A 24,665-nucleotide genomic window follows, 5' to 3' on the forward strand; every position below is an offset into this window, starting at 1 on the left:
GATGAAAGAATGAGAGAGGAAGAAGGAAGAAGGGGAGGGAAAGTGGAAGATAAAAGAGGAGGGTGGTGGAGGAGGAGGAAAGGGGAGAAGAAGGGAGGGAAAAGAGGAAAAAGAAGAAAAAATGGGAAATACTTGGTGTTTTGAGGGAAGATATGGGAAGGAAAAGAGGAAGAAGAAGAAAAAAAGGGGATATACTTGGTGTTTTGAGGGAAGACATGGGAGGGAATGAAAAGGAAGAAGGAAAGATATATGGTGTTTGAGGATAAGGGAAGGAGGGAAGAAGAGAAGAAAGGAGGTATAATACTAGAAGAAGAAGAGAGGGGAGGGTGAAGAAGGGGAAGGAAGGGGAAAGAAATGATGAGTGAGGAAAGAGGAGAGGAAAGATCATGTAATATTCGAGAAAGGATGAGAGGGGAGAGAAAGGAGAAGGAGGAGGAGGAGGAAAAGAGCTCAGGAAAGAGAAAGCAAGGAAAAGAGAGGGAAAAGGTCGAGGAGGAGGAGGAGGAGGAGGAGGAGAGAAGCAAGAGGAGGAAGAGAAGCAGGAGGTGAAAGACAAGAAGATAGAAAGAGAAGGAAGAAGAGAAGGAACAATAACTGAGATGAGGAGAAAGAGGAAGAGGAGAAGAGAAAGAGATATCGAAGGAGGAGGAGGAGAGAAGAAGAGGAGGAAGAGAAGGAGGAGATGAAAGACAAGAATATAGAAAGAGAAAGAAGAAGAGAATGGACAATAACTAAGATGAGGAGAAAGAGGAAGAGGAGAAGAGAAAGAGAAAAGGGACATCGAAGGAGGAGGAGGAGAGAAGAAGATGAGGAAGATAAACAGGAGGTGAAAGACAAGAATATAGAAAGAGAAAGAAGAAGAGAAGGAACAATAACTAAGATGAGGAGAAAGAGGAAGAGAAGAAGAGAAAGAGAAAAGGGACATCGAAGAAGGAGAAGGAGAGAAGCAAGATGAGGAAGAGAAACAGGAGATGAAAAACAAGAATACAGAGAGAAGGAAGAAGAGAATGGGGAGACAGGGGAAGAGGAGAAGAGAAAGAGAAAGAGGACACCAAAGAGGAGGAAGAAAGAGGAGAGAGAGAGGGAGAGAGGGCAGGTAAGGGGAGTACAGACAGGTAGGACAGACAGGTATTCATACGGTAAGGTTAATTGAGTTGAGGCGAGGCCGGGCGAGATAAGGTGTGGCTTAGGTACCGGAGAAATGAGGTTACCTGTGCGGGGAGAGGCGGGGGGGGGAGGGGGAGTACAGGTAAGGCGTGCAGGTGAGGTGAGGCGGGACAGGTTAATGAGGGGACAACAAGGTGAAGGAAGGTGAGGAAAAAAAGGTGTGAGGGATTAATTAACAAGGATGGGGAGGAGGAAAATGAAGGAAAATTGAGAGGAAAGTGGAAAAGTAGATAGACAGATAGATGGATGGATAGATAAATGGTTAGATAAGTAGACAGAAGGAAGAGATAGATAGATAGATAGATAGAATAGATAGATAGACAGAAAGAAAGATAGATGGAAAAGAAGAAAGGGGGAAAGTAGACATGAAAAGAATAGATAGTTAGATAAAATAGATAGATGGACAGAAAGAAAGATAGATGGAAAAGAAGAAAGGGGGAAAGTAGACATGAAAAGAATAGATAGATAGATAGAATAGATAGATAGACAGATAGACAGAAAGAAAGATAGATGGAAAAGAAGAAAGGGGGAAAAATAGACAGCTGAAAAGAATAGATAGACAGAAAATTAGATATATAGATAAAAATAGATAGATCGATACTTAGATAGATAATAAGATAGAGAGATAGATATAAAAACTCTCTCTCTCTCTCTCTCTCTCTCTCTCTCTCTCTCTCTCTCTCTCTCTCTCTCTCTCGTTCTCTCTTCTTCTCCCTCTCCCTCTCCCTCTCTCTTTTTTTTTTTTAGGGGGGTAACTCAAATAAAAACACGCCATCATAATCTAAATCTCTTTCCTTTATTAATATTAAACTTAAATTCGTGTTACCCTGATCGCGGTACTAAGAAACTATAATATTAATGCCTTTCCTCCTCCCTTCACCCATTAACTCAACTACCTCATTAATATAGAAAGTGGAGCAAGAGGAGGAGGAGGAGGAGGTGGAAGAGGAGGAGGTGGTATCTGTCGAGTGTCCGTGTCTGTCTGTCTGTGTGTCTCTTTTGCTGTTTTCTTCTCTTCCCTCTTTTTGTCTTCTTTGTCACTTTTCTCTTTCTTCTTTTCTTCTTCTTCTTCTTTTTTGTCTTGTCTGTTTTTCTCTTTCTTCTTTTCTTCTTCTTCTTCCTCTTTGTCTTCTTGTCTGTTTTTCTCTGTCTTCTTTTCTTCTTCTTCTTCCTCTTTGTCTTCTTGTCTGTTTTTCTCTTTCTTCTTTTCTTCTTCTTCTTCCTCTTTGTCTTCTTGTCTGTTTTTTTCTTTCTTCGTTTCTTCTTCTTCTTCCTCTTTGTCTTCTTGTCTGTTTTTCTCTTTTCTTCTTTTCTTCTTCTTCTTCCTCTTTGTCCTCTTGTCTGTTTTTCTCTTTTCTTCTTTTCTTCTTCTTCTTCCTCTTTGTCTTTTTGTCTGTTTTCCTCTTTCTTCTTTTCTTCTTCGTCTTCTTTGTCTTCTCCTTTTCTTCTTTTTCCTCTTTCTCTTCTTGTCTGTTTTCCTCTTTCTTCTGTTCTCATTTTCTTCCTCTTTTTCTTGTATTTGTTTCCCTTTCTATTATTTTTTTCCTTCATTTCCTTATCATTTTTTCTTCTTCTTTCTATTTTCTTCTATATGTTTTCCTTCCTTTCCCGCTTTTTTTCTTCTTTTCCTTCTCATTTTTCATCTTTTTCACCTCTTTTTTGTTTTCATCTTTTTATTTCCTCCGCTTCTCTCATTTTTCTTCTTCCTCTTCCTCTTTCTCCTCTTCTTTTTTTTCTTCTTTATCTTTATTATTTCCTCTTCTCCTGCTCCTCCTCTTGTTTATCTTCTTATTTTCCGTCTTCCATTTTTTTTCTTTTCCTCTTCCTCCCACTTTCATTCCTCTTCATCCACTTCTTATACCTCCTCCTCTTCCTCAATCTCATCCTCCTCTTCCATGTCATCCACCACTCCTTTTCATCCACTCCTTATACTTCCTCCTCTTCCTCTTCCTCTATCTCATCCACTCCTTCAGTTCTTCCACCTCCTGTTCCTTTCGTTCCTTCCATCTCCTTCTTATACTCCATCAACCACTCTTTCCACTTCCTCTTCCTCGTGGTGGGTGAGGGAATCTTTATCGGTCTCATATCCACCTTCTTCTTCGGCTCTGGGTAACCTATGAATCCTATCGTGGGCTCTAGTTTGGCACCCAGGAAGCGATACTCGAAGATGTCACTCAGTTCGCCTTCCTTTTCTCCTTCCCCTCGCCTCCATTCTGGTATTTTCACCCTCTCCGTCATGGTATTGGGGTTGTATATACGTTTTCTTTCACCAGCTCGGTCCTTTCTCTCCCCCGATATCCCTTTCTCCTCCTGAGCTGAGATCGTAGTCAAGTCGATGGTTTGGCACGCACGGTTTCCTTTTCCCCTTTTTCCTGGTTTCTCTGTCTGATTTTTCGTCTTTTTCACTTTCCCAGATGTTCCTTTTTCTTCTTTCTTCATTCCTTCCTCCTCCTCTTGCGTTGAAACCGTAGTCAAGTCGATGGTTTCACACGTACGGTTTCCTTTTTCCACATTTCCAGGTTTCTCATTCTGTGTTTTCGTCTTCCTCCCCTTCCCAGATGTCCCTTCTCCTCCCTTTCTCTTCTCAGACCACTCAGACTTTGCCCACGTGTCCTGTAAGTCTGTATCGTGGTCTGTGTCTAAGCCCTCCAAAAGACCCTCATCCACAGACTCATCATCGGAGATAACATAAGAGTCCTCACTGCTTGAACTCCACGTCTTCGCCCGCTTTATTTTGATCTCCACGAAGTCCTTGAAAGGGTTCGGTTTGTCTTGGGTCTTCTTTTGTCTTCTGTGTCTTCGTAGGTTGCCAGTTGCTTTGTCTTCGTGATAAGGGACGGTGTGTTTTGTCCCGTTTCTTTTCTTCGTGTTCTTCCGTTCGCTCGAGTTCGGTGTCGTGAAAGGTCCCTCGAAGTTCTCATCCTTTAGTTCCTTACTCCTTGACCTCTTCTTCTTCGCTGGTTCTTTGTCGTTTCTGCTGCTGGTGGAGGGTTGTGGATCCTCTTCCTCCTCCTCCTCCTCCTCCTCTTCGTCTTCTTCCTCCTCCTGTACTCCCGGCAGCGCCTTCCCCTTGTCATAAGCATCTAAAGCACTGTTTAGCCAGGCGTCGAAGTCCATTGTGGTGTGTGTTCCGTTGACTTGTTTGGGTTTCGTCGACTTGCTAAGCACTCGCAAACACTCTTGGGCCAAAAGTAATCTGAAACATAATCAAAAGAAAGAACTTGAATAGATAACTAACAAGATTGAGAACATAAATGGGTACTTGTGGAAACCTGGGAACGGTAAACGGTGGTAACTCTTAGGTCATTGTGGCCATGTGTCCCGGGGTAATGGGTACTTCCCTCCACAGGCTCAAGGGTCAGTGCGCCGGAGATGAACACTGAAGTCACGCACAGCTTTAGGCTGGGGTCACACACACGCGGTTCAGCGATACGGTTCATTGCGGATTGAATTTTGGCGGTTCCGTGCGGAATTTTACGGGTAGCGGCGGATTATGGCGGATGGCTATACGTTTCATTGCAGAAAGCTATCCGCGGTGAACCGCATCGCTGAACCGCGTATGTGGGACCCCAGCTTAAAATCAGTTGCGGTTATTGCGAATCAAATACGTTCAATACGGATCGACTACGTTCAATACGGATCGACTACGTTCAATACGGATCGACTACTTTCAATACGGATCGACTACTTTCAATACGGATCGATTGCGCACAGTATGGATTTATTGCGTATCGCTTGCGGCGCCACTGCGTTTCGATAGCGGATGCTCGGCCGTGGCGGCACGCGGTGGTATTTTTGAACATTTCAAACCAACCGCAGCCCCTCCACGGTTCCGTGCGGAATGTTACGGATAGTGGCGGGTTATGGCGGATGGATATACGGTTCATTGCGTATAGCTATCCGCAATGAACCGCATCGCTGAACCGCGTATGTGTGACTGGGCCCTCAGCGTATAGCCTCAACTTTACTTACTTTAGAATTAAGAACCGTAACTCTGTATAACACACTTGAGTATCGTGCTTCTATTCATTATTGTTTCCTTTTTTTTTTGCCCTTGAGCTGTTTCCTTTGCTGTAAACACACACACACACACACACACACACACACACACACCTCGCCCAATCGCCTTCCCACGCCTGAAAACACAATACGAGGAAAAGAGGAACTTTTATTATTTTTGTTGTTCCTCTTCTTTGTTGAGCCTCTCATAGCAACACAAACTCAGGCAACACAACGAGAAATATCGACACTTTTTATTTTTTTGGTGTGTGTGTTTGTTTCGCTCATAGCAACACACACGTCCGGACAATACTTTCCCGACACCCACACGCATAGGAGTTTGTTTTTAATCTCTCTCTCTCTCTCTCTCTCTCTCTCTCTCTCTCTCTCTCTCTCTCTCTCTCTCTCTCTCACACACACACACACACACACATTGTCACACTAGCCAGAAACATATTTATAGCTTAGATAGATAGAGAGAGGTATGGATAAATGAATCAGAATACGAACAAATAAATGAGATACGAATTATAATAGCCTAACAACAGACAGCAAGAAAATATGTAATCCTAAACGGTAAATGCTCAGATAGTTAGATACATACATAGGTTGATAGATGGATGGATAGATAGATAGAGATAGGTAAGTAGATAGATAGATAACATAATATATACACCTAAGAACAAATAGATCAATACGATTGGGTTAGTTTAGAATAGCCTAGCTAAAGACAGTTAAAACCATGTAATACGAAACAAAGAATAGATTTATAGAAGAAGAGAATAGAGGAGAATAAAATTAATGTAGTGCAAAATATATATAAATACAAACAGACAAATAAATACGAGTGGATTTTAATTAAGAATAGCCTAACAAGAGACGCCAAAACCATCGTAAACAATAAAGATGAAAATATAGCATTAGATAAACAGAAGATAAACAAATGAATAGATAAGTAAACAAATAAATAAGCGTACTTTAAACACATACTATAGTCTGTTCACGGAGCCTGTTCATCTGGCGCCTAGGCAGCGTTTGTTACGGCTCCTGTGATTGGCTGCACCCCTTCCTCACTCACATGTCCGCCGTGACGCTACACACTTGTATTTTCTTCGTCATAGCTCGTCTCTTATTCACGTGAAGACAGACCACTTTAGTTGGTACCGTTGGACTCAGCAGTAATTGCGCAACTCAGTTATATTTATCTAAAGTCGATAAAATAAAACAAAAAGGAAATGTGATGAGTTGAAGTCACAAGACAGCTCCGAAATGTTTATAACACGGTTTACTTATGCATTATCCCAACTACAATAAAAAAAAATTACTGATGAGTGCCCGACACACACACACACACACACACACACACACACATAGATATATATATATATATATATATATATATATATATATATATATATATATATATATATATATCAGTAATTTTTGATAATATAAGGTTTCGTTTGTTGACGATGAATGCAGCAAAACACTTGCTTTTCTTATTCCAATTTACAACTAAGTAATCTATTCTTCGTTCCTGGTATTTTCTAGTAATTTCTTTTTATTAACATATATGCTCGTCTTTTTGGTGTTTTTCTTATTGCAATCTATAACTAACTAATCTATTTTTATTCCTTATATTTTCCAGGTATTTCTTTTTATTAACTTGTATGCTTGTCTTTTTTGTGCTTTTCTTATTTAAATCTATAACTAACTAATCTATTCTGCGTTCCTTATTTTTCTATTTACTTCTTTTCATTAACTTCTATGCTTGTCTTTTTGGTGCTGTTCTTATTCCAATATATAACTAACTAATCTATTTTTTTTCCTTATATTTTTAAGTTATTTCTTTTCATTAACTTGTATGCTCGTCTTTTTGGTACTTTTCTTATTCCAATCTATAACTAACTAATCTATCCATTGTTCCTTTTATTTTCTAGTTATTTCTTTTATTAACTTGTATGCTTGTCTTTTTTTTACCTTTCTTATTCCAATTTATAACTAACTTCTTTCCATATTTTTCTATTTACTTCTTTTCAATAACTTGTATGCTCGTCTTTTTGGTACTTTTCTTATTCCAATCTATAACTAACTAATCTATCCTTTCTTCCTTTTATTTTCTAGTTATTTATTTTATTAACTTGTATGCCCGTCTTTTTGGTGCTATTCTTATTCCAATCTATAACTAACTAATCTATTTTCTTTCCTTATATTTTTCTAGTTATTTTTTTTTTTTTTATTAACTTCTATGCTCGTCTTTTTGGTGCTTCTCTTATTCCAATCTAACTAATTAAACTAATCAATCAAACAAATCAATCAAACTAACTAACTAATTTATTCTTTCCCTATTTTTCCAGATATTTCTTTTTATTAATTCGTATGCTCGTCTTTTGGGTACTTTTCTTATTCCAATCAATAACTAACTTATCTATTCTTTCCTTATATTATTTTCTAGTTATTTCTTTTCATTAACTTCTATGCCCGTCTTTTGGGGTTCTTTTCTTGTTCCAATTCATAACTAACTAATCTATTCCTCGTTCTTTATTTTCTAGTTATTTCTTTTCATTAACTTCTATGCCTGTTTTTTTGGTACTTTTCTTATTCCAATTTATAACTAACTAATCTATTCTTCGTTATTTATTTTCTAGTTATTTCTTTTCTTTAACTTCTATGCCTGTCTTTTTTGGTACTTTTCTTATTCCAATTTATAACTAACTAATCTATTTTTCTTTCTCTATATTTTCTACTTATTTCTTTTCATTAACTTCTATGCTTGTCTTTTTTGGTTCTTTTCTTATTCCAGTCTATAACTAATTAATGTATCCTTCGTTCCTTATTTTTCTAGTTATATCTTTTCATTGACTTGTATGTTTGTCTTTTTTAGTGCTTTTCTTATTTCAATTTATAAGTAACTAATCTATTCTTCGTTCCATATTTTCGAGGTATTTCTTTTATTAACTTCTATGCCTCTCTTTTTTAGTGCTTTTCTTATTCCAATTTATAACTAACCTATCTATTCTTCTTTCCTTATTTTTCTAGTTATTTCTTTTTATTAACTTCTATGCTCATCTTTTTTGGTACTTTTCTTATTCCAATCTATAACTAATCTATTTTTCCTTCCTTATATTTTTCTAGTTATTTCTTTTTATTAACTTCTATGCTTGTCTTTTTGGTGCTTCTCTTATTCCAATCTTTAACTAACTAATATATTCTTTCCTTATTTTTCCAGATATTTCTTTTTATTAATTCGTATGCTCGTCTTTTGGGTACTTTTCTTATTCCAATCAATAACTAACTAATCTATTATTTTCTTATATTTTCGAGCTATTTCTTTTCATTAACTTCTATGCTCGTCTTTTTGTGTTCTTTTCTTATTCCAATTTATAACTAATCTATTCCTTGTTCCTTATATTTTCTAGCTATTTCTTTTTATTAACTTGTATGCCCGTCTTTTTTGGTGCTTTTCTTATTCCAATTTATAATTAAACTAAGCTATTCTTCTTTCCATATTTTTCTATTTACTTCTTTTCATTAACTTCTATGCTCGTTTTTTAGTACTTTCCTTATTCCAATCTATAACTAACTAATTTATTCTTCGTTCATTATTTTTCTAGTTATTTTTTTATTAACCTCTATGTTCGTTTTTTTGTTCTTTTCTTATTTCAAATTATAACTAACTAATCTATTTTTCTTTCCTTATTTTCCAGGTATTTCTTTTTATTAATTTATATGCTTGTCTTTTTTGGTGCTTTTCTTATTCCAATTTATAACTAACTAATCTATTCTTCTTTCCATATTTTTCTATTTACTTCTTTTCATTAACTTCTATGCTTGTCTTTTTGGTACTTTTCTTTATTCCAGTCTATAACTAACTAATCTATTCTTCGTTCCTTATTTTCTAGTTTTTTCTTTTCATTAACTTCTATGCTCGTCTTTTTGGTACTTATATCAATCTATAGGTAACTAATTTATTCTTCCCTTATTTTTCCAGGATTTTCTTTTCATTAACTTCTATGCCTGTCTTTTTGGTACTTTTCTTATTCCAATTTATAACTAAGTAATCTATTCTTCGTTCCCTATATTTTCTAGTCATTTCTTTTTATTAACTTGTATGCTTGTCTTTTTTAGTGCTTTTCTTATTCCAATTTAGATTGGAATAAATACAGCACCAAAACGACAGGCATAGAAGTTAATGAAAAGAAATACCTGGAAAAATAAGGGATGAATAAATTAGTTAGTTATAAATTTGAATAAGATAAAAACCAAAAAAGATAAGCATACAAGTTAATACAAACAAATAAATAGAAATATAAGGAGCAAAAAATAGATTAGTTAGTTATAGATTATAATAAGAAAAGTACCAAAAAGACAGGCATAGAAATTAATAAAAGAAATACCTGGAAAAATAAGTATCGAATAGATTGATTAGTTAGTTATAAATTGGAATAAGAAAAGCACTAAAAAAGATAGGCATAGAAGGTAATAAAAAAGTAGAAAAATATGGAACGCAGAATAGATTAGTTAGTTATAGATTGGAATAAGAAAAGCACAAAAAGACAGGATACAAGTTAATAAAAAGAAATACCTGAAAAATATAAGGAACGAAGAATAGATTAGTTAATTATAGATTGGAATAAGAAAAGCACAAAAAAAGACAAGCATACAAATTAATAAAAAGAATTACCTGGAAAATATAAGGAACGAAGAATAGATTAGTTAGTTATAGATTGCAATAAGAACAACACCAAAAAGACAGGTATACAAGTTAATAAAAAGAAATGACTAGAAAATATAAGGAACGAAGAATAGATTACTTAGTTGTAAATTGGAATAAGAAAAGTACCAAAAAGACAGGAATAGAAGTTAATGAAAAGAAATACCTCGAAAAATAAGAGAAGAATAGATGAGTTAGTTATAAATTGGAATAAGAAAAGCACCAAAAAGACGAGCACAGAAATAATAAAAAGAAATACTTGAAAAATAAAAAATAAATAGTTTAATTAGTTATAAATTGCAATAAGAAAAGCACCAAAAAGACAAGCATACAGGTTAATAAAAAGAAATAACCGGAAAAAAAGGAAAGAATAGAGTAGATAGTTATAAATTGGAATAAGAAAAGTACAAAATAGACGAGCACACAAATTAATAAAAAAATAACTAGAAAATATAAGTAAAGAAAAATAGATTAGTTAGTTATAGACTGGAATGAAAAAAGCACTAAAAAAGACAGGCATAAAAGTTGCCGAAAAGAAATAACTAGAAAATATAAGGAACGAATAAAGGATTAGTTAGTTATAAATTGGAATAAGAAAAGCACTAAAAAGACGAGCACAGAGGTTAATAAAAGAAATTACTAGAAAAATAAGGAACAAAGAATAGATTAGCTAGTTATAGATTGGAATAAGAAAAGTATCAAAAAGACGAGCATAGAAGTTAATGAAAGAAATACCTAGAAAAATAGGGGAAAAAATTATTAGTTAGTTATAGATTGGAATAAGAACAGTACCAAAAAGACGAGCATAGAAGTTAATAAAAGGAAATAACTAGAAAAAATAAGGAACGAAGAACAGATTAGTTAGTTACAGATTGGAAAAAGAAAAGCACCAAAAAGACAAGCATAGAAGTTAATAAAAAGAAATAACTAGAAAAATATAAGGAAAAAGAATATATTAGTTAGTAATAGATTGAAATAAGAAAAATACCATAAAGACGAGCACAGAAGTTAATGAAAATAAATACCTGGAAAAGTAAGGAAAGAATAGATTAGTTAGTTATAGATTGGAATAAGAAAAGAACCAAAAAGGCAAGCATAAAAGTTAATGAAAAGAAATAACTAAAATATATAAAGAACGAAGAATAGATTAGTTAGTTATAAATTGGAATAAGAAAAGCACCAAAAAAAAACAAGCATACAAGTTAATAAAAAGAAATATTTGGAAAAATAAGTAAAGAAAAATAGATTAGTTAGTTATAATTTGGAATAAGAAAAGAACCAAAAAGACGAGCATAGAGGTTAATAAAAAAAATAACTAGAAAAATAAGGAACGAAGAATAGATTAGTTAGTTATAGATTGGAATAAGGAAAGTACTAAAAAACGAGCATAGAAGCTAATGAAAAGAAGTAAATAGAAAACTATGGAAAGAAGAATAGATTAGTTAGTTATAAATTGGAATAAGAAAAGCACCAAAAGAGACAGGCATACAAGTTAGTAAAAAGAAATAGCTAGAAAATATAAGGAACAAGGAATAGATTAGTTATAAATTGGAATAAGAAAAGAACACAAAAAGACGAGCATAGAAGTTAATGAAAAGAAATAACTAGAAAATATAAGAAAAGAATAGATTAGTTAGTTATTGATTGGAATAAGAAAAGTACCCAAAAGACGAGCATACGAATTAATAAAAAGAAATATCTGGAAAAATAAGGAAAGAATAGACTAGCTAGTTATAGATTGGAATAGGAAAAGAACCAAAAAAGACAAGCATAGAAGTTAATAAAAAGAAATAACTAGAAAAATATAAGTAAAGAAAAATAGATTAGTTAGTTATAGATTGGAATAAGAAAAGTACCAAAAAAGATGAGCATAGAACTTAATAAAAAGAAATAACTTGAAAAATAAGGAAAGAAGAATAGATAAGTTAGTTATAAATTGGAATAAGAAAAGCACTAAAAAAGAGAGGCATAGAAGTTAATAAAAGAAATACCTCGAAAATATGAACGAAGAATAGATTAGTTACTTATAAACTGAAATAAGAAAAGCACTAAAAAAGACAAGCATACAAGTTAATAAAAAGAAATACCTGGAAAATATGAGGAACGAAGAATAGGTTACTTAGTTGTAAATTGGAATAAGAAAAGCACTAAAAAAATTACTGATGAGCCCACAAACACACACACACACACACACACACACACACACACACACACATAAGTTATATATATATATATATATATATATATATATATATATATATATATATATATATATATATATATATATATATATATATATATATATATATATATATATATATATATATATATATATATATATATATATGAATATAGCGAAAGAAATAAGGAGACGAAAAATAGCCTAATTCACCACAAGCGGCGGCCGACCGGCGGCCAGGCAGCGGGCAGTCATGCGTCGTCGCTGTACACATCCTTAGAAACCGTTCTGTGTTATGCTCATGTAACGTTTTATCTATAATCTGATCGCACCATAGCGTTCAGGAAACTCTGCTCTATGAGATGAAATTATTTATTTCAACCCTGGATCAAAGACTGCTGAGAAAAGCGATGATAAGTAAACCGTGTTATAAACATTTCGGAGCTGTCTTGTGACTTCAACTCATCACATTTCCTTTATGTTTTATTTTATCGACTTTAGATGAACATAACTGAGTTGCGCAATTACTGCTGAGTCCAACGGTACCAACTAAAGTGGTCTGTCTTCACGTGAATAAGAGACGAGCTATGACGAAGAAAATACAAGTGTGTAGCGTCACGGCGGACATGAATGGCATGTGAGTGAGGGAGGGGAGCAGCCACAGAGTTATATATATATATATATATATATATATATATATATATATATATATATATATATATATATATATATATATATATATAAATAACTGTGGGTGCAGCCAATCACAGGAGCCGTAACAAGCGCTGCCTAGGCGCCAGATGAACAGGCTCCGTCAACAGACTATAACAATTATCTCCAGCTGTTTCCTTTACCGTATAGTTTGTTGTTTGTTTTTTCTTTGTTTTTTTGGCCTTCAACTGTTTACGGTAAAAGAAAAATTGGGTTAAGAGTAGTCTAACAATAGACGCCCCAAAACAATAGAACAAATACCTTTTTCTGTCTTTTAATTGTTTTTATTCGCTTATTCCCCTTTATTCCTTCATTCCTTTATTCCTTTACCGTAGAGAAATATATGAAAGCTATTGGGTTAAGAATAGCCTAACAATAGACGCCCCAAAACAATAGAACAAATACCTTTTTCTTCTGTCTTTCAGTTGTTTTTTATTTGCATATTCCTCTTTATTCCTTCATTCCCTTATTCCTTTACCGTAGAGAAATATATGAAAGCTATTGGATCAAGAATAGCCTAACAATACAAGACCCAAAAATAAAACAATAACAAAAACACATGTGCAAATCTAGCATGTTAAGCCTTGATCATAAAGCAAAAAGCAACGACGTGTTAGTAAGTGAATGATATTGACGGGAACAACAGGAAAGGGTTGAAAGTAAAGAAAAGAAAACCGACATGCGTGGGACTTCAATATCGTGTGTAGCCAGCGATATTAAAATGGATTGGACATAAGAGCTGAAAGTTAAGAGAAGAGGAAAAGGTGGAGAGATTTAGAAGCATGAATGATATTGAAGGATTGAGGGAAGGCGCTGAAAGTAGAGAAAGGAGAGCCAACAAGCATGGGACTTCAATTAAAATGGATGTGAAGAAGGAGCGGGAAGTTAAAAGAGAAAAGAGAAAGGCGGAGAGTTTTAAAAGCATGAATGATATTGAAGGATTGAGGGAAGGCGTTGAAAGTAGAGAAAGGAGAGCCAACAAGCATGGGACTTCAATTAAAATGGATGTGAAGAAGGAGCGGGAAGTTAAAAGAGAAAAGAGAAAGGCGGAGAGTTTTAAAAGCATGAATGATATTGAAGGATTGAGGGAAGGCGTTGACAGTAGAGAAAGGAGAGCCAACAAGCATGGGACTTCAATTAAAATGGATGTGAAGAAGGAGCGGGAAGTTAAAAGAGAAAAGAGAAAGGTGGAGAGTTTTAAAAGCATGAATGATATTGAAGGATTGAAGGAAGGCGTTGAAAGTAGAGAAAGGAGAGCTAACATGCATGGGACTTCAATTAAAATAGATGTGAAGAAGGAGCGGGAAGTTAAAAGAGAAAAGAGAAAGGCGGAGAGTTTTAGAAGCATGAATGATATTGAAGGATTGAGGGAAGGCGTTGACAGTAGAGAAGGGAGAGCTAACATGCATGGGACTTCAATATCGTGTGTAGCCTGCGATATTAAAAGGGATGTGAAGAAGGAGCTGAAAGTTGAGAGAAGAGAGAAAAGTGGAGAGTTTTAGAAGCATGAATGATATTGAAGGATTGAGGGAAGGCGTTGACAGTAGAGAAGGGAGAGCTAACATGCATGGGACTTCAAAATCGTGTGTAGCCGGTGATATTAAAAGGGATTGGACAAAAGTGCTGAAAGTTAAGAGAAGGGAGAAAAGTGGAGGGATTTAGAAGCATGCAATATATAGTAGATTCGAGTATTATTGAGTGATTTAAAAGGATAAGTAGAATGGGGTACTAGAAACTGATATTGTTAAAGGGGAGAACGAGCGGAAAATTAAAAGAGGAGGAAATGGTAGAGGTTTACGAAGCATGCAAGATAAATAGACTGGAGTATTATTGAATGATATAAAAGAATTAGTAGAGTGGGGAATTAGAAAGTACTATTATTAAAAGGGATCAGAAAAGGAAAGAATGGAAAATAAAGTGTGAAAGTAAAAGTAAAGATTTAGAAGCATGCAAACTATATTAAATTTGAATATTAATGAGTGATTTGAAAGGATTTATTAGCAGAGTGGGGTGTTAGAAAGTGCTATTATTAAAGGGGATCAGAGAGGGAGAAAATGGAAAATAAGATGTGGAAGCAAAGGTAAATATTTAGAAGCAAGCAAAATATAGTAGATTCGAATGTTAATGAATGATATTAAAGGATCAGTAGAGTGGGGAATTAGAAAGTGCTATTATTAAAAGGGATTAGAGAGGGAGAAAATGAAAAATAGGATGTGGAAGCAAAGGTAAATATTTAAAAGCAAGCAAAATATAGTAGATTCGAATGTTAATGAATGATAGTAAAGGATCAGTAGAGTGGGGAATTAGAAAGTGCTATTATTAAAAGGGATTAGAGAGGGAGAAAATGGAAAATAAAATGTGGAAGCAAAGGTAAATATTTAAAAGCAAGCAAAATATAGTAGATTCGAATGTTAATGAATGATATTAAAGGATCAGTAGGGTGGGGAATTAGAAAGTGCTATTATTAAAGGGGATTAGAGAGGGAGAAAATGGAAAATAGGATGTGGAAGCAAAGGTAAATATTTAGAAGCAAGCAAAATATAGTAGATTCGAATGTTAATGAATGATATTAAAGGATCAGTAGGGTGGGGAATTAGAAAGTGCTATTATTAAAGGGGATTAGAGAGGGAGAAAATGAAAAATAGGATGTGGAAGCAAAGGTAAATATTTAGAAGCAAGCAAAATATAGTAGATTCGAATGTTAATGAATGATAGTAAAGGATCAGTAGAGTGGGGAATTAGAAAGTGCTATTATTAAAAGGGATTAGAGAAGGAGAGAATGGAAAGTAAAGTGTGGAAGCAAACAGAGAGATTTAGGAGCATGCAAAATATAGTAGATTAGAATATTATTGGGTGATATAAAAGAATTAGTAGAGTGGGGTATGAGAGTGTGATATTGTTAAAAGAGATTAGAGAAGGGAGGAGCGAGAAATTAATTAACAGAGGAAGAAAAGGTACTAGAGATTTAGAAGCATGCAAGATAAGTAGATTAGAATTATACTGAGTGATATATAAAAGGAATTAGATGAGTGGGGTATTAGGAAGTGATATTGTTAAAAGGGATTGAACAAAGAGCGGAAAATTAAGAGAGGAGGGAAAGGTAGAGGTTAAAATCATGCAAAATTAGTAGATTCGAATGTTATTGTGTTATATAAAAAAAAAATAGTAGCTTGGATTAGTTGGAAGCGATATTATTAAAAGGGATTGGACAAAGAGCGGAAAATTAAGAGAGGGGGAAAGGTAGAGGTTTAAAATCATGCAAAATTAGTAGATTCGAATGTTATTGTGTTATATAAAAGGATTAGTAAAGTGGAGTTGTAGGAAGTGATATTATTGAAGGAGATTTGGAGAAGGAAGGAGCCGGAAGTTAAGAGAGGAAGTAAAGGAAGAGGTTTAGAAGCATGCAAAATTAGTAGATTCAGATACGAATATTAGAGGGTGGAATTAAATGCATCAGGGAAAGAATGTAAAGAAAAGAAAAGAAAAAAAGAAATGTAAAAGTTTTAAGAATACGCAAAACTAGAAGAGTGATATTAAAGGGATTGAGGAAGTAAAGGAAATTTAAGCAAAGTGAGAAGAATTAGGAACATGCAAAGTCAAGTACTGTTAAAAAAGATTTCGGAAAGAATGAAAAAAGTAAAGAAAGGAAAGAATGAGATATAAGAACAAGCAAAACAAAAGCAGAAGATATTGGAACATGCAAAACTAGTAGATTTGAGTGTTGAAAAGGTCTAGAAAATAATGAAAAGCGAAGAAAAACGAAAAAAAAGTATTAAAGCGTACAAAAATGGTCGAGTTAAATATTAGAAGAATTAAGTAAAGAATAGGAGACTAGAATATCTTAGAACAAACAAAACTAGTATGAATAGAAACTGAAAAAAAGAATAGAAAGCAAAGAAAAAGAGAAACTAGAGGTATCGAAGCGGACAAAAATGGTCGAGTCAAATATTAGAAGAAGTAAGTAAAGAATAGGAAACTAGAATATATTAGAACAAACAAAACTAGTATGAATAGAAACTGAAAAAAAAGAATAGGAAGGAAATAAAACAAAAACAAGAGATATTGAAGCGTACGAAAATGGTCGAGTCAAATATTAGAAAAATTAAGTAAAGAATAGGAAAGTAAAATATCTTAGAACAAACAAAACTAGTATGAATAGAAACTGAAAAAAAAAGAATAGGAAGGAAAGAAAACAAAAATAAGAGATATTGAAGCGTACGAAAATGGTCGAGTCAAATATTAGAAGAATTAAGTAAAGAATAGGAAAGTAAAATATCTTAGAACAAACAAAACTAGTATGAATAGGAACTGAAAAAAAGAATAGGAAGGAAATAAAACAAAAACAAGAAATATTGAAGCACACGAAAATGGTCGAGTCAAATATTAGAAGAATTAAGTAAAGAATAGGAAAGTATAATATCTTAGAACAAACAAAACTAGTATGAATAGAAACTGAAAAAGAGAATAGAAAGGAAAGAAAACAAAAAACAAGAGATGTATTGGAGTAAGGAAAACCATTAAAAGGAACGTAAAAGAAATGAAAAGCAAAAACAACAAATACAAAGAAGAATCGAAGCGTGTAAAAATAATTAAAGGAACAGAAAAGATAGAAAAAACAAAGGAAAACAAAAACAGGAAATATTGGAGTAAGGAAAACCATTAAAAGGAACGTAAAAAGATTGAAAAAGCATAAACAACAAATACAAAGAAGAATCGAAGCGTGTAAAAATAATTAAAGGAACAGAAAAGATAGAAAAACAAAGGAAAACAAGAGATATTGGAGTAAGGAAAACCATTAAAAGGAACGTAAAAGAAATGAAAAGCAAAAACAACAGGTACAAAGAAGAATCGAAGCGTGTAAAAAATAATTAAAGGAACAGAAAAGATAGAAAAAACAAAGGGAAAAAACAAAGGAAAACAAAAGATATTGGAGTAAGGAAAACCATTAAAAGGAACGTAAAAGAAATGAAAAGCAAAAACAACAGGTACAAAGAAGAATCGAAGCGTGTAAAAATAATTAAAGAAACATAAAAGATTGAAAAAACAAAGGAAAACAAAAGCAAGACATATTCAAGCGTGCAAAAGAAAAATGGAAGGAGAGTTAGCAGAGTTCAAGGACAAGTAAATAATGATGATTGGCGAAGAAGAAGAAAATACTTACCGATCATTACAGGTGATTAAAAGCTCCTTGTTGTTATTGCCATTCTCACCTGCAATCAAGACAATCAACACACACACACACACACACACACACACACACACACACACACGCACACACACCTGTTGGAGAATGGCACGCGAGCTCTTGGGGGAACACACACACACACACACACACACACACACACACACAGAGTAAATAATAATAACAATAATGAAAAGATGAACGTAAACACGCCAGGGTTGTGTGTGTGTGTGTGTGTGTGTGAGAGAGAGAGAGAGAGAGAGAGAGAGATAAACAAACACGCAAAAATAACAAACAACAAGATAAATAAAATTATAAAAAAAAGAACAGCCTCACGCATAGCCTAACATAGCCTAGCAACGCCCCTCCTCTCTCTCTCTCTCTCTCTCTCTCCTTTATTCCTTTACCACCTTTCATTTTAACATTTCTCTCAATTTTCCTTTCTTGTCTCTTTTCTTTGTCATTCTCTTTTATTTTTTAACTTCTCCAATTCTCTTTCGTTTTTTTTCTAATTTTCCTTTTTTCCATTATTTTCCCTTTCCCTTTTTCCTTTTCCATTCTCTTTCCTTTCCGTTATTTTACCTTTTCCATCCTTCTTCGTTTCCCATTCTCCTTCCTTTTCCATTTCCTTCCTCTCCCATTCTTTACCCTTTCCCATTCTCTTCCATTCCCTTTCCTTTTCCATGCTCTTTATTTTCCAGTATCCTTTCTTTCCTTCTTCCTTCCTTTCTTTTCCTTTCTCCTCCCTCTTCCATTTTCCTTCTTTTTCCATTCCTTTTCCTTTTCCATTCTTTCTTATATTTTCCTTCCCGTCCCATTTTCCTTCCTTTCCAATTCTCTTTTCTCATCCACTCAATTTCCTTCACCATTCAAATATCTTAACTATTTTTTTTCCTTTCTTTTTCTTTTCCATAACCCTTTCTTTCTCACGTCACCTCACCTGCCTTACCTGTCTCTCCCACGCGCAGGTGAACCCCCGAATCTGCTGGCCTTCCTTTCCTTTTCCATTCAATTATCACTTCAAATTCCTTACCCATGTCTGTTTTCTCTCCCTTAACTTTCTTTTACCCTCTACCTTCCTCCCCGCGTCACCTCACCTGCCTCACCTGTCTCTCCCACGCGCAGGTGAGCCCCCGGAACCTGCTGGCCTTCCTTTCCTTTTCCATTCAATTATCACTTCAAATTCCTTACCCATATCTGTTTTCTCTCCCTTTCCCTTTCTTTTACCCTCTACCTTCCTCCCCGCGTCACCTCACCTGCCTCACCTGTCTCTCCCACGCGCAGGTGAGTCCCCGAATCTGCTGGCCTTCCTTTCCTTTTCCATTCAATTATCACTTCAAATTCCTTACCCATATCTGTTTTCTCCTCCTTTCCCTTTCTTTTACTCTCTACCTTCCTCCCCGCGTCACCTCACCTGCCTTACCTGTCTCTCCCACGCGCAGGTGAGCCCCCCGACCTGCTGGCCTTCGCGCTGACTTTGATGATGGGGGGAGTGCTGGTCGCTGGCGTGAGGAAATCCGTGCTCTTCAACAACGCCCTCAATATCGTCAACTTCGTGGTGTGGATCTTCATAATGATCGCCGGCTTCTTCTACGTGGACACAACCAACTGGTCTAAGCATGGAGGGTTCCTGCCGATGGGGTGGTCTGGGGTGAGTCTTGGTGGTGGTGGTGGTGGAGATAGACTGGGAAGGTATATTTCTTTATGTCTCTCAAGCATTTTTCCTTCCTCAATTAGTTTACTATGTCCTCTTGTGTTCCTGGTGGTAATTCCTTTTTTCTTTTTTTTCTTTTTTACAACAAAGGAGACAGCTCAAGGGCACAAAAAAAAGGAAACAATAATAATGATAAAAAAAAGCCCGCTACTCGCTGCTCCTACAGAAAAAAAAAAGAATCCAAAGAGGTGGCCGAAAGAGAGGTCAATTTCGGGAGGAGAGGTGGTGGTGGTGGTGGTGGTGATAGACTGGAGTGAGTTTTTATTTTCTCATTATTATTACGCTCTTTATTTTTATTTTATTTTTTCCTTCAGTTTATTTGCGAACTTTATTTTCTCCTCCTTGTTTTTTTTTTATTATGCTCTTTATTTTTCTTTCCTTCTTTCTTTCTCTTTATTTGCGAACTTTTATTTTCTTCTTGTCTTTCTCATTATTTTCTCGATATTTAAATTTTCTTTCTTTCTCTTTATTTGCGAACTTTATTTTATCTTTCTCTCATTATTTTCTCGATATTTAATTTTTTTCTCTTTCTTTCTCTTTATTTGCGAACTTTATTTTCTCTTTCTCTCTCATTATTTTCTCGATATTTAAAATTTCTTTCTTTCTTTCTCTTTATTTGCGAACTTTATTTTATCTTTCTCTCTCATTATTTTCTCGATATTTAATTTTTTTCTCTTTCTTTCTCTTTATTTGCGAACTTTTATTTTCTTCTTGTCTTTCTCGTTATTTTTTCGATATTCATTTATTTTCTTTACCTTTTCTTCTTCTTCGTCCTTGTTCTTTCTTTCTCTTAGTCTTGTTTTCTCTAATGATGATGATGATGATGATGATGATGATGATAATAATCTGGGGTGATTTTTGGTCTTTTCTTTATTTCCGTTCCTCATCTGTCCTTCATTTTCTTCGTAGGTTTTTATTCATCATTTCTTCCTCTATCTCCTTCATTTCCTCATCTGTCTTTCTTTCTCATTTCTTTCAACATCCTTTCTCCATTTCCTTCCCACTTCTATTAATCTTCTTCGTAGCTTTTATTTGTATTTCCTTTCTGTCTATTTTCTTTCCACTTTATCCATTATCCACTATCTTCTTAGTCTATCCTTCATTTCTCTCTATCTATCCTCCATCTCCTTTCCACTTCTTTCCATCATTTACGTCCACATCTATTTTTACTTTTCCTCGTAGCTATAATGACAGGAAGAAGAGGAGGAGGAGGACAAGGAAGGGTGCGAGTGAAGGGTCTGTTTGGAAGGGTTGTGTCTGCAGGGAAGGGTGAGGGAGGGAAAAGTGTGTGGGTGTGATTTACTGTCCTCGAAGTTATGGTTAATTCTTCCTTTCTCTCTCTCTCTCTGCTTTTTCCTTTTATTCGCGGTCCTTGTTATCGCTTTCTTTATTATTCTCCTTTCTTACATTATATTGTTTTTCTTTCTTTCTTTTTCTGTTATTTCTTTATTTTCTCTTTCCATTTTTCTTTCTTTCTTTCTTTCTTTCTTTTCCTTTGCTCTGTTCTTTATTTTTTCTTTCCATCTTTCTTTCTTTCTTTCTTTTCCTTTGTTAAGTTCTTTATTTTCTCCTTCCGTCTTTCTTTCTTTTCTTTCTTCCTCACTTTCTTTCTTTCTTTCTTTCTTTCTTTCTTTTCTCCGTCCTTTTTCTCCTTTATTCTTGTTCTTTCGTTTTATAATAATGTTTTTTTTTCCTTCCTCTCACTCTCTTTTTTCCTGTTTGCTATTTATTTTTACTTTTCTTTCCTATAATTTTCTCGATATTTGCTTGTTTTTTCTTTTCCTTTTTCTTCTTCGTTCTTGTGCTTTCTTATCGTCTTCTTTTTTTTTCTTTTTTTTATGAGCTTTTTTTCTTCATTGCATTCTTCCTTTTTTTTTTTTTTTTTTTTTTTTTTTTTTTGGTCATTAATCATTTCATACTCCTTACAGATCTCTCTCTCTCTCTCTCTCTCTCTCTCTCTCTCTCTCTCTCTCTCTCTCTCTCACACACACACACACACACACACGCACACAATCAAGAGAGAGAGAGAGAAAAGTTAAGGAAATAATATAGAAAAGAGAAATGCAAGATGAAATAATAATTGTAAAGAAAAATAAAGAAAAAAATAATGAGAAATGAAATAAATGAGAGAGAGAGAGAGAGAGAGAGAGAGAGAGAGAGAGAGAGAGAGCTCTATATCTCTTCTTCGACCAACACGCAAAGGCACTTCACCTCACACCTCCCCGACCTCATAACTCATGTGAGAGAGAGAGAGAGAGAGAGAGAGAGAGATTACCATTATATGCATACCATCAATATACTAGTAATGATAATAATAATAACAGTAATAAGAATGATAAGAAGAAGAACAAGAAGAACAAATGGAACAAGAACAAGAACTTAACCTTTCTTTTTCTTCCTTTTCCTTTCTTTTCCTTCCCTTCCCATCCCTTCCATTCCCTTCCTTTCCTTTCCCTTCCTTTCCATTCCAATCCTTTCCAATCCTGTCCGTTTCCTTCTCTTTCCTTCCATTCCATTCCATTCCTTTCCCTTTCCTTCCTTTCCCTTCCCTTTCTTTTCTTTCCCTTCCATTCCCTTCCATTCATTTTCCTTTCCTTCTCTTCCCTTCTCTTCCTTTCCTTTCCCTTCCCTTCCCTTCCCTTCCCTTCCCTTCCTTTCCATTCCATTCCTTTCCCTTTCCTTTTCTTTCCTTCCCTTCCATTCCATTCCATTCCTTTCTCTTCCATTCCTTTCCCTTCCATTCCCTTTCCTTCCCTTCCCTTCCCTTCCCTTCCCTAACCTTATTTTACCGTACCCTATCTTACGTAACCTTATCTGACAACACTGATTAAATTTACCTTACCTTACCTTACGTCACCCCACCTTACCTTACCTTACCTTACCTTACATCATCTTACCTTACCTTACCTTACCTTACCTTACCTTACCTTACATCATCTTACCTTACCTTACCTTACCTTACGTCACCCCACCTTACCTTACCTTACCTTACCTTACCTTACCTTACCTTACCTTACCTTACCTTACATCATCTTACCTTACCTTACCGTACCTTACGTCACCCCACCTTACCTTACATCACCTTACCTTACCTTACGTCACCCCACCTTACCTTACCTTACCTTACATCACCTTACCTTACCTTACCTTACCTTACATCATCTTACCTTACCTTACCTTACCTTACCTTACCTTACATCACCTTACCTTACCTTACGTCACCCCACCTTACCTTACCTTACGTCACCCCACCTTACCTTACCTTACCTTACCTTACCTTACCTTACCTTACCTTACCGTACGTTACCTTACCTTACCTTTTTCACCTTGCTTTACCTTGCTCTCTTCACCTTACCTTACTCACATTTCTCCTTTACCTTTCCTTACCTTACCTACCCTTACCTCACCTAACCTTATCTTTTTTTGTTTTCTTTTTCATTTGTTTTCTTTTTCAATTCTGTTTCTCTTCTTTTCATACCTAACTTTACCTTATCTCACCTTACCTTACCTTACCTTACCTTACCTTACCTTACCTTGCCTCACCTAACCTTACCTTTATGTTTTCTTTTTTCATTTGTTTTATTTTTCATCTTTTTATTTTATTTCCTGCCCAACCTCACCTTACCTTACCTAATCTTACCTATCTCCCTCGCCTTACTCACCTGAATCCCCCCTTCACCTCATCTTACCTTACCTTTCCTCACCTCACTTAACCTTACCTCTATCTGTTTTATTTTTCATTTGTTTTATTTTATATCTTTTTATTTTATTATCCCGCCCAACCTCACCTTACCTTTCCCTTTCCTTCCCTTCCCACTCCTTTCCTTCCCTTCTCTTCCCTTCCCTAACCTTCCCTTCCATTCCATTCCCATCCCTTCCCTTCCATTCCCATCCCTTTCCTTTCCTTCCCTTCCATTCCCATCCCTTCCCTTCCCTTCCCTTTCCTTCCCTTCCATTCCCATCCCTTCCCTTTCCTTTCCTTTCCTTCCCTTCCCTTCCCTTCCCATCCCTTCCCTTCCCTTCCCATCCCTTCCCTCACCTTATCTTACCTATCGCCCTCTCCTTACTCACCTGTCCTTCACCTGCCTCCCTCTCCCCCCAGGTACTGACGGGCGCCGCCACCTGCTTCTACGCCTTCATCGGGTTCGACATCATCGCCACAACGGGGGAGGAGGCCGTCAACGCGCGCAAATCCATCCCCTACTCCATCGTCTTCTCCCTCGTCATCATCCTCATCGCCTACGTCAGCTCCTCCGCCATCATCACGCTCATGGGTAAGACGGAAGATGGGGAAGATAGGGAGGAGAAAGAATGAAGGGTAAAGGAGAGGATGGACTGTATGGGAAAGGGAAGGAAAGAAAGGGAAAGGAAAGGAAAAGGGAAGAAAGGAAGGGAAGGGAGGGAAAAGAAAAAAGAGGAAGGGAAGGAAGAGAAAGGAAAGGAAAAGATAAGAAAGGAAGGAAAGAAAGGGAAAGGAAAGGAAAAGAAAGGAAAGGAATGAAGGGAAAGGAAAGGAAGAGAAAGGGAATGGAAGGATGGGTAGGAGGGAGGGAGGGATGGGAGGATGGTGAGTAAGGATTAGGTAGTGAGGTGAGGTTAGGTTGGGTTGAGATGGGTTGGGTTGGGTTGGGTTAGGCTACGTTACGTTAGGTTGGGTTAGGTTGGGTAGGGTTAGGTTAGGCTAGGTTACGTTAGGTTGGGTTAGGTTGGGTAGGGTTAGGTTAGGTTAGGTTGGGTGTTTGGGAGAGGGAAGGAAAAGAAGGGGAAGGGAAGGAAAGGAAAGCTAGGGAAGGGAAGGGAAGGGGAAGAAAGGGAAAGGAAGGGAAGGAAAGAGAAGGGAAGGGAAGGAAATGGAAGGGAATGGAAGGGAAAGAAAGGGAAAGGAAGGGAAGGAAAGGGAAGGGAATGGAAGGGAAAGAAAGGGAAAGGAAGGGAAGGGAAAGGAAGGGAAGGGAAGGGAAGGAAGGAAGGAAGGAAGAAAGGGAAAGAGGAAGGACAG

At 35.7% G+C, this 24,665-nt stretch overlaps 2 protein-coding genes across 5 annotated transcripts in view; one reads left to right on the forward strand and one right to left on the reverse strand.

Annotated features, from left to right (window-relative positions):
* LOC126999374 (probable cationic amino acid transporter) overlaps positions 1-24,665 on the forward strand; it is a 141,582-nt gene that overhangs the window by 91,307 nt on the left and 25,610 nt on the right. For all 3 annotated transcript variants that reach the window (XM_050861919.1, XM_050861920.1, XM_050861918.1), the window contains 2 exons: positions 19,395-19,603; positions 23,769-23,940. In XM_050861919.1, coding sequence (XP_050717876.1) covers positions 19,395-19,603; positions 23,769-23,940 — 381 coding nt within the window. The remainder of the gene's footprint in view (positions 1-19,394; positions 19,604-23,768; positions 23,941-24,665) is intronic.
* Positions 1,948-18,091, reverse strand: LOC126999375 (DNA ligase 1-like). Of its 2 annotated transcripts, none has more exons than XM_050861921.1 (2): positions 17,932-18,091; positions 1,948-4,363 (listed from the first exon to the last, which is right to left on the reverse strand). In XM_050861921.1, exon 2 carries the CDS (start codon positions 4,282-4,284, stop codon positions 3,094-3,096), a length of 1,191 nt encoding a protein of 396 aa, XP_050717878.1. In that variant the 5' UTR covers positions 4,285-4,363; positions 17,932-18,091; the 3' UTR covers positions 1,948-3,093. The 2 variants fall into 2 exon arrangements, with proteins under 2 accessions (XP_050717878.1, XP_050717879.1); XM_050861922.1 differs by lacking the exon at positions 17,932-18,091 and adding an exon at positions 6,157-6,328.

Source organism: Eriocheir sinensis, chromosome 16, assembly GCF_024679095.1.
Source record: "Eriocheir sinensis breed Jianghai 21 chromosome 16, ASM2467909v1, whole genome shotgun sequence".
NCBI lineage: Eukaryota > Metazoa > Arthropoda > Malacostraca > Decapoda > Varunidae > Eriocheir > Eriocheir sinensis.

What these genes read in the sequence shown, in the direction of transcription:
- LOC126999375 (XM_050861921.1), bottom strand. Translation starts at nt 4,284, where the DNA reads ATGGACTTCGACGCCTGGCTAAACAGTGCTTTAGATGCTTATGACAAG.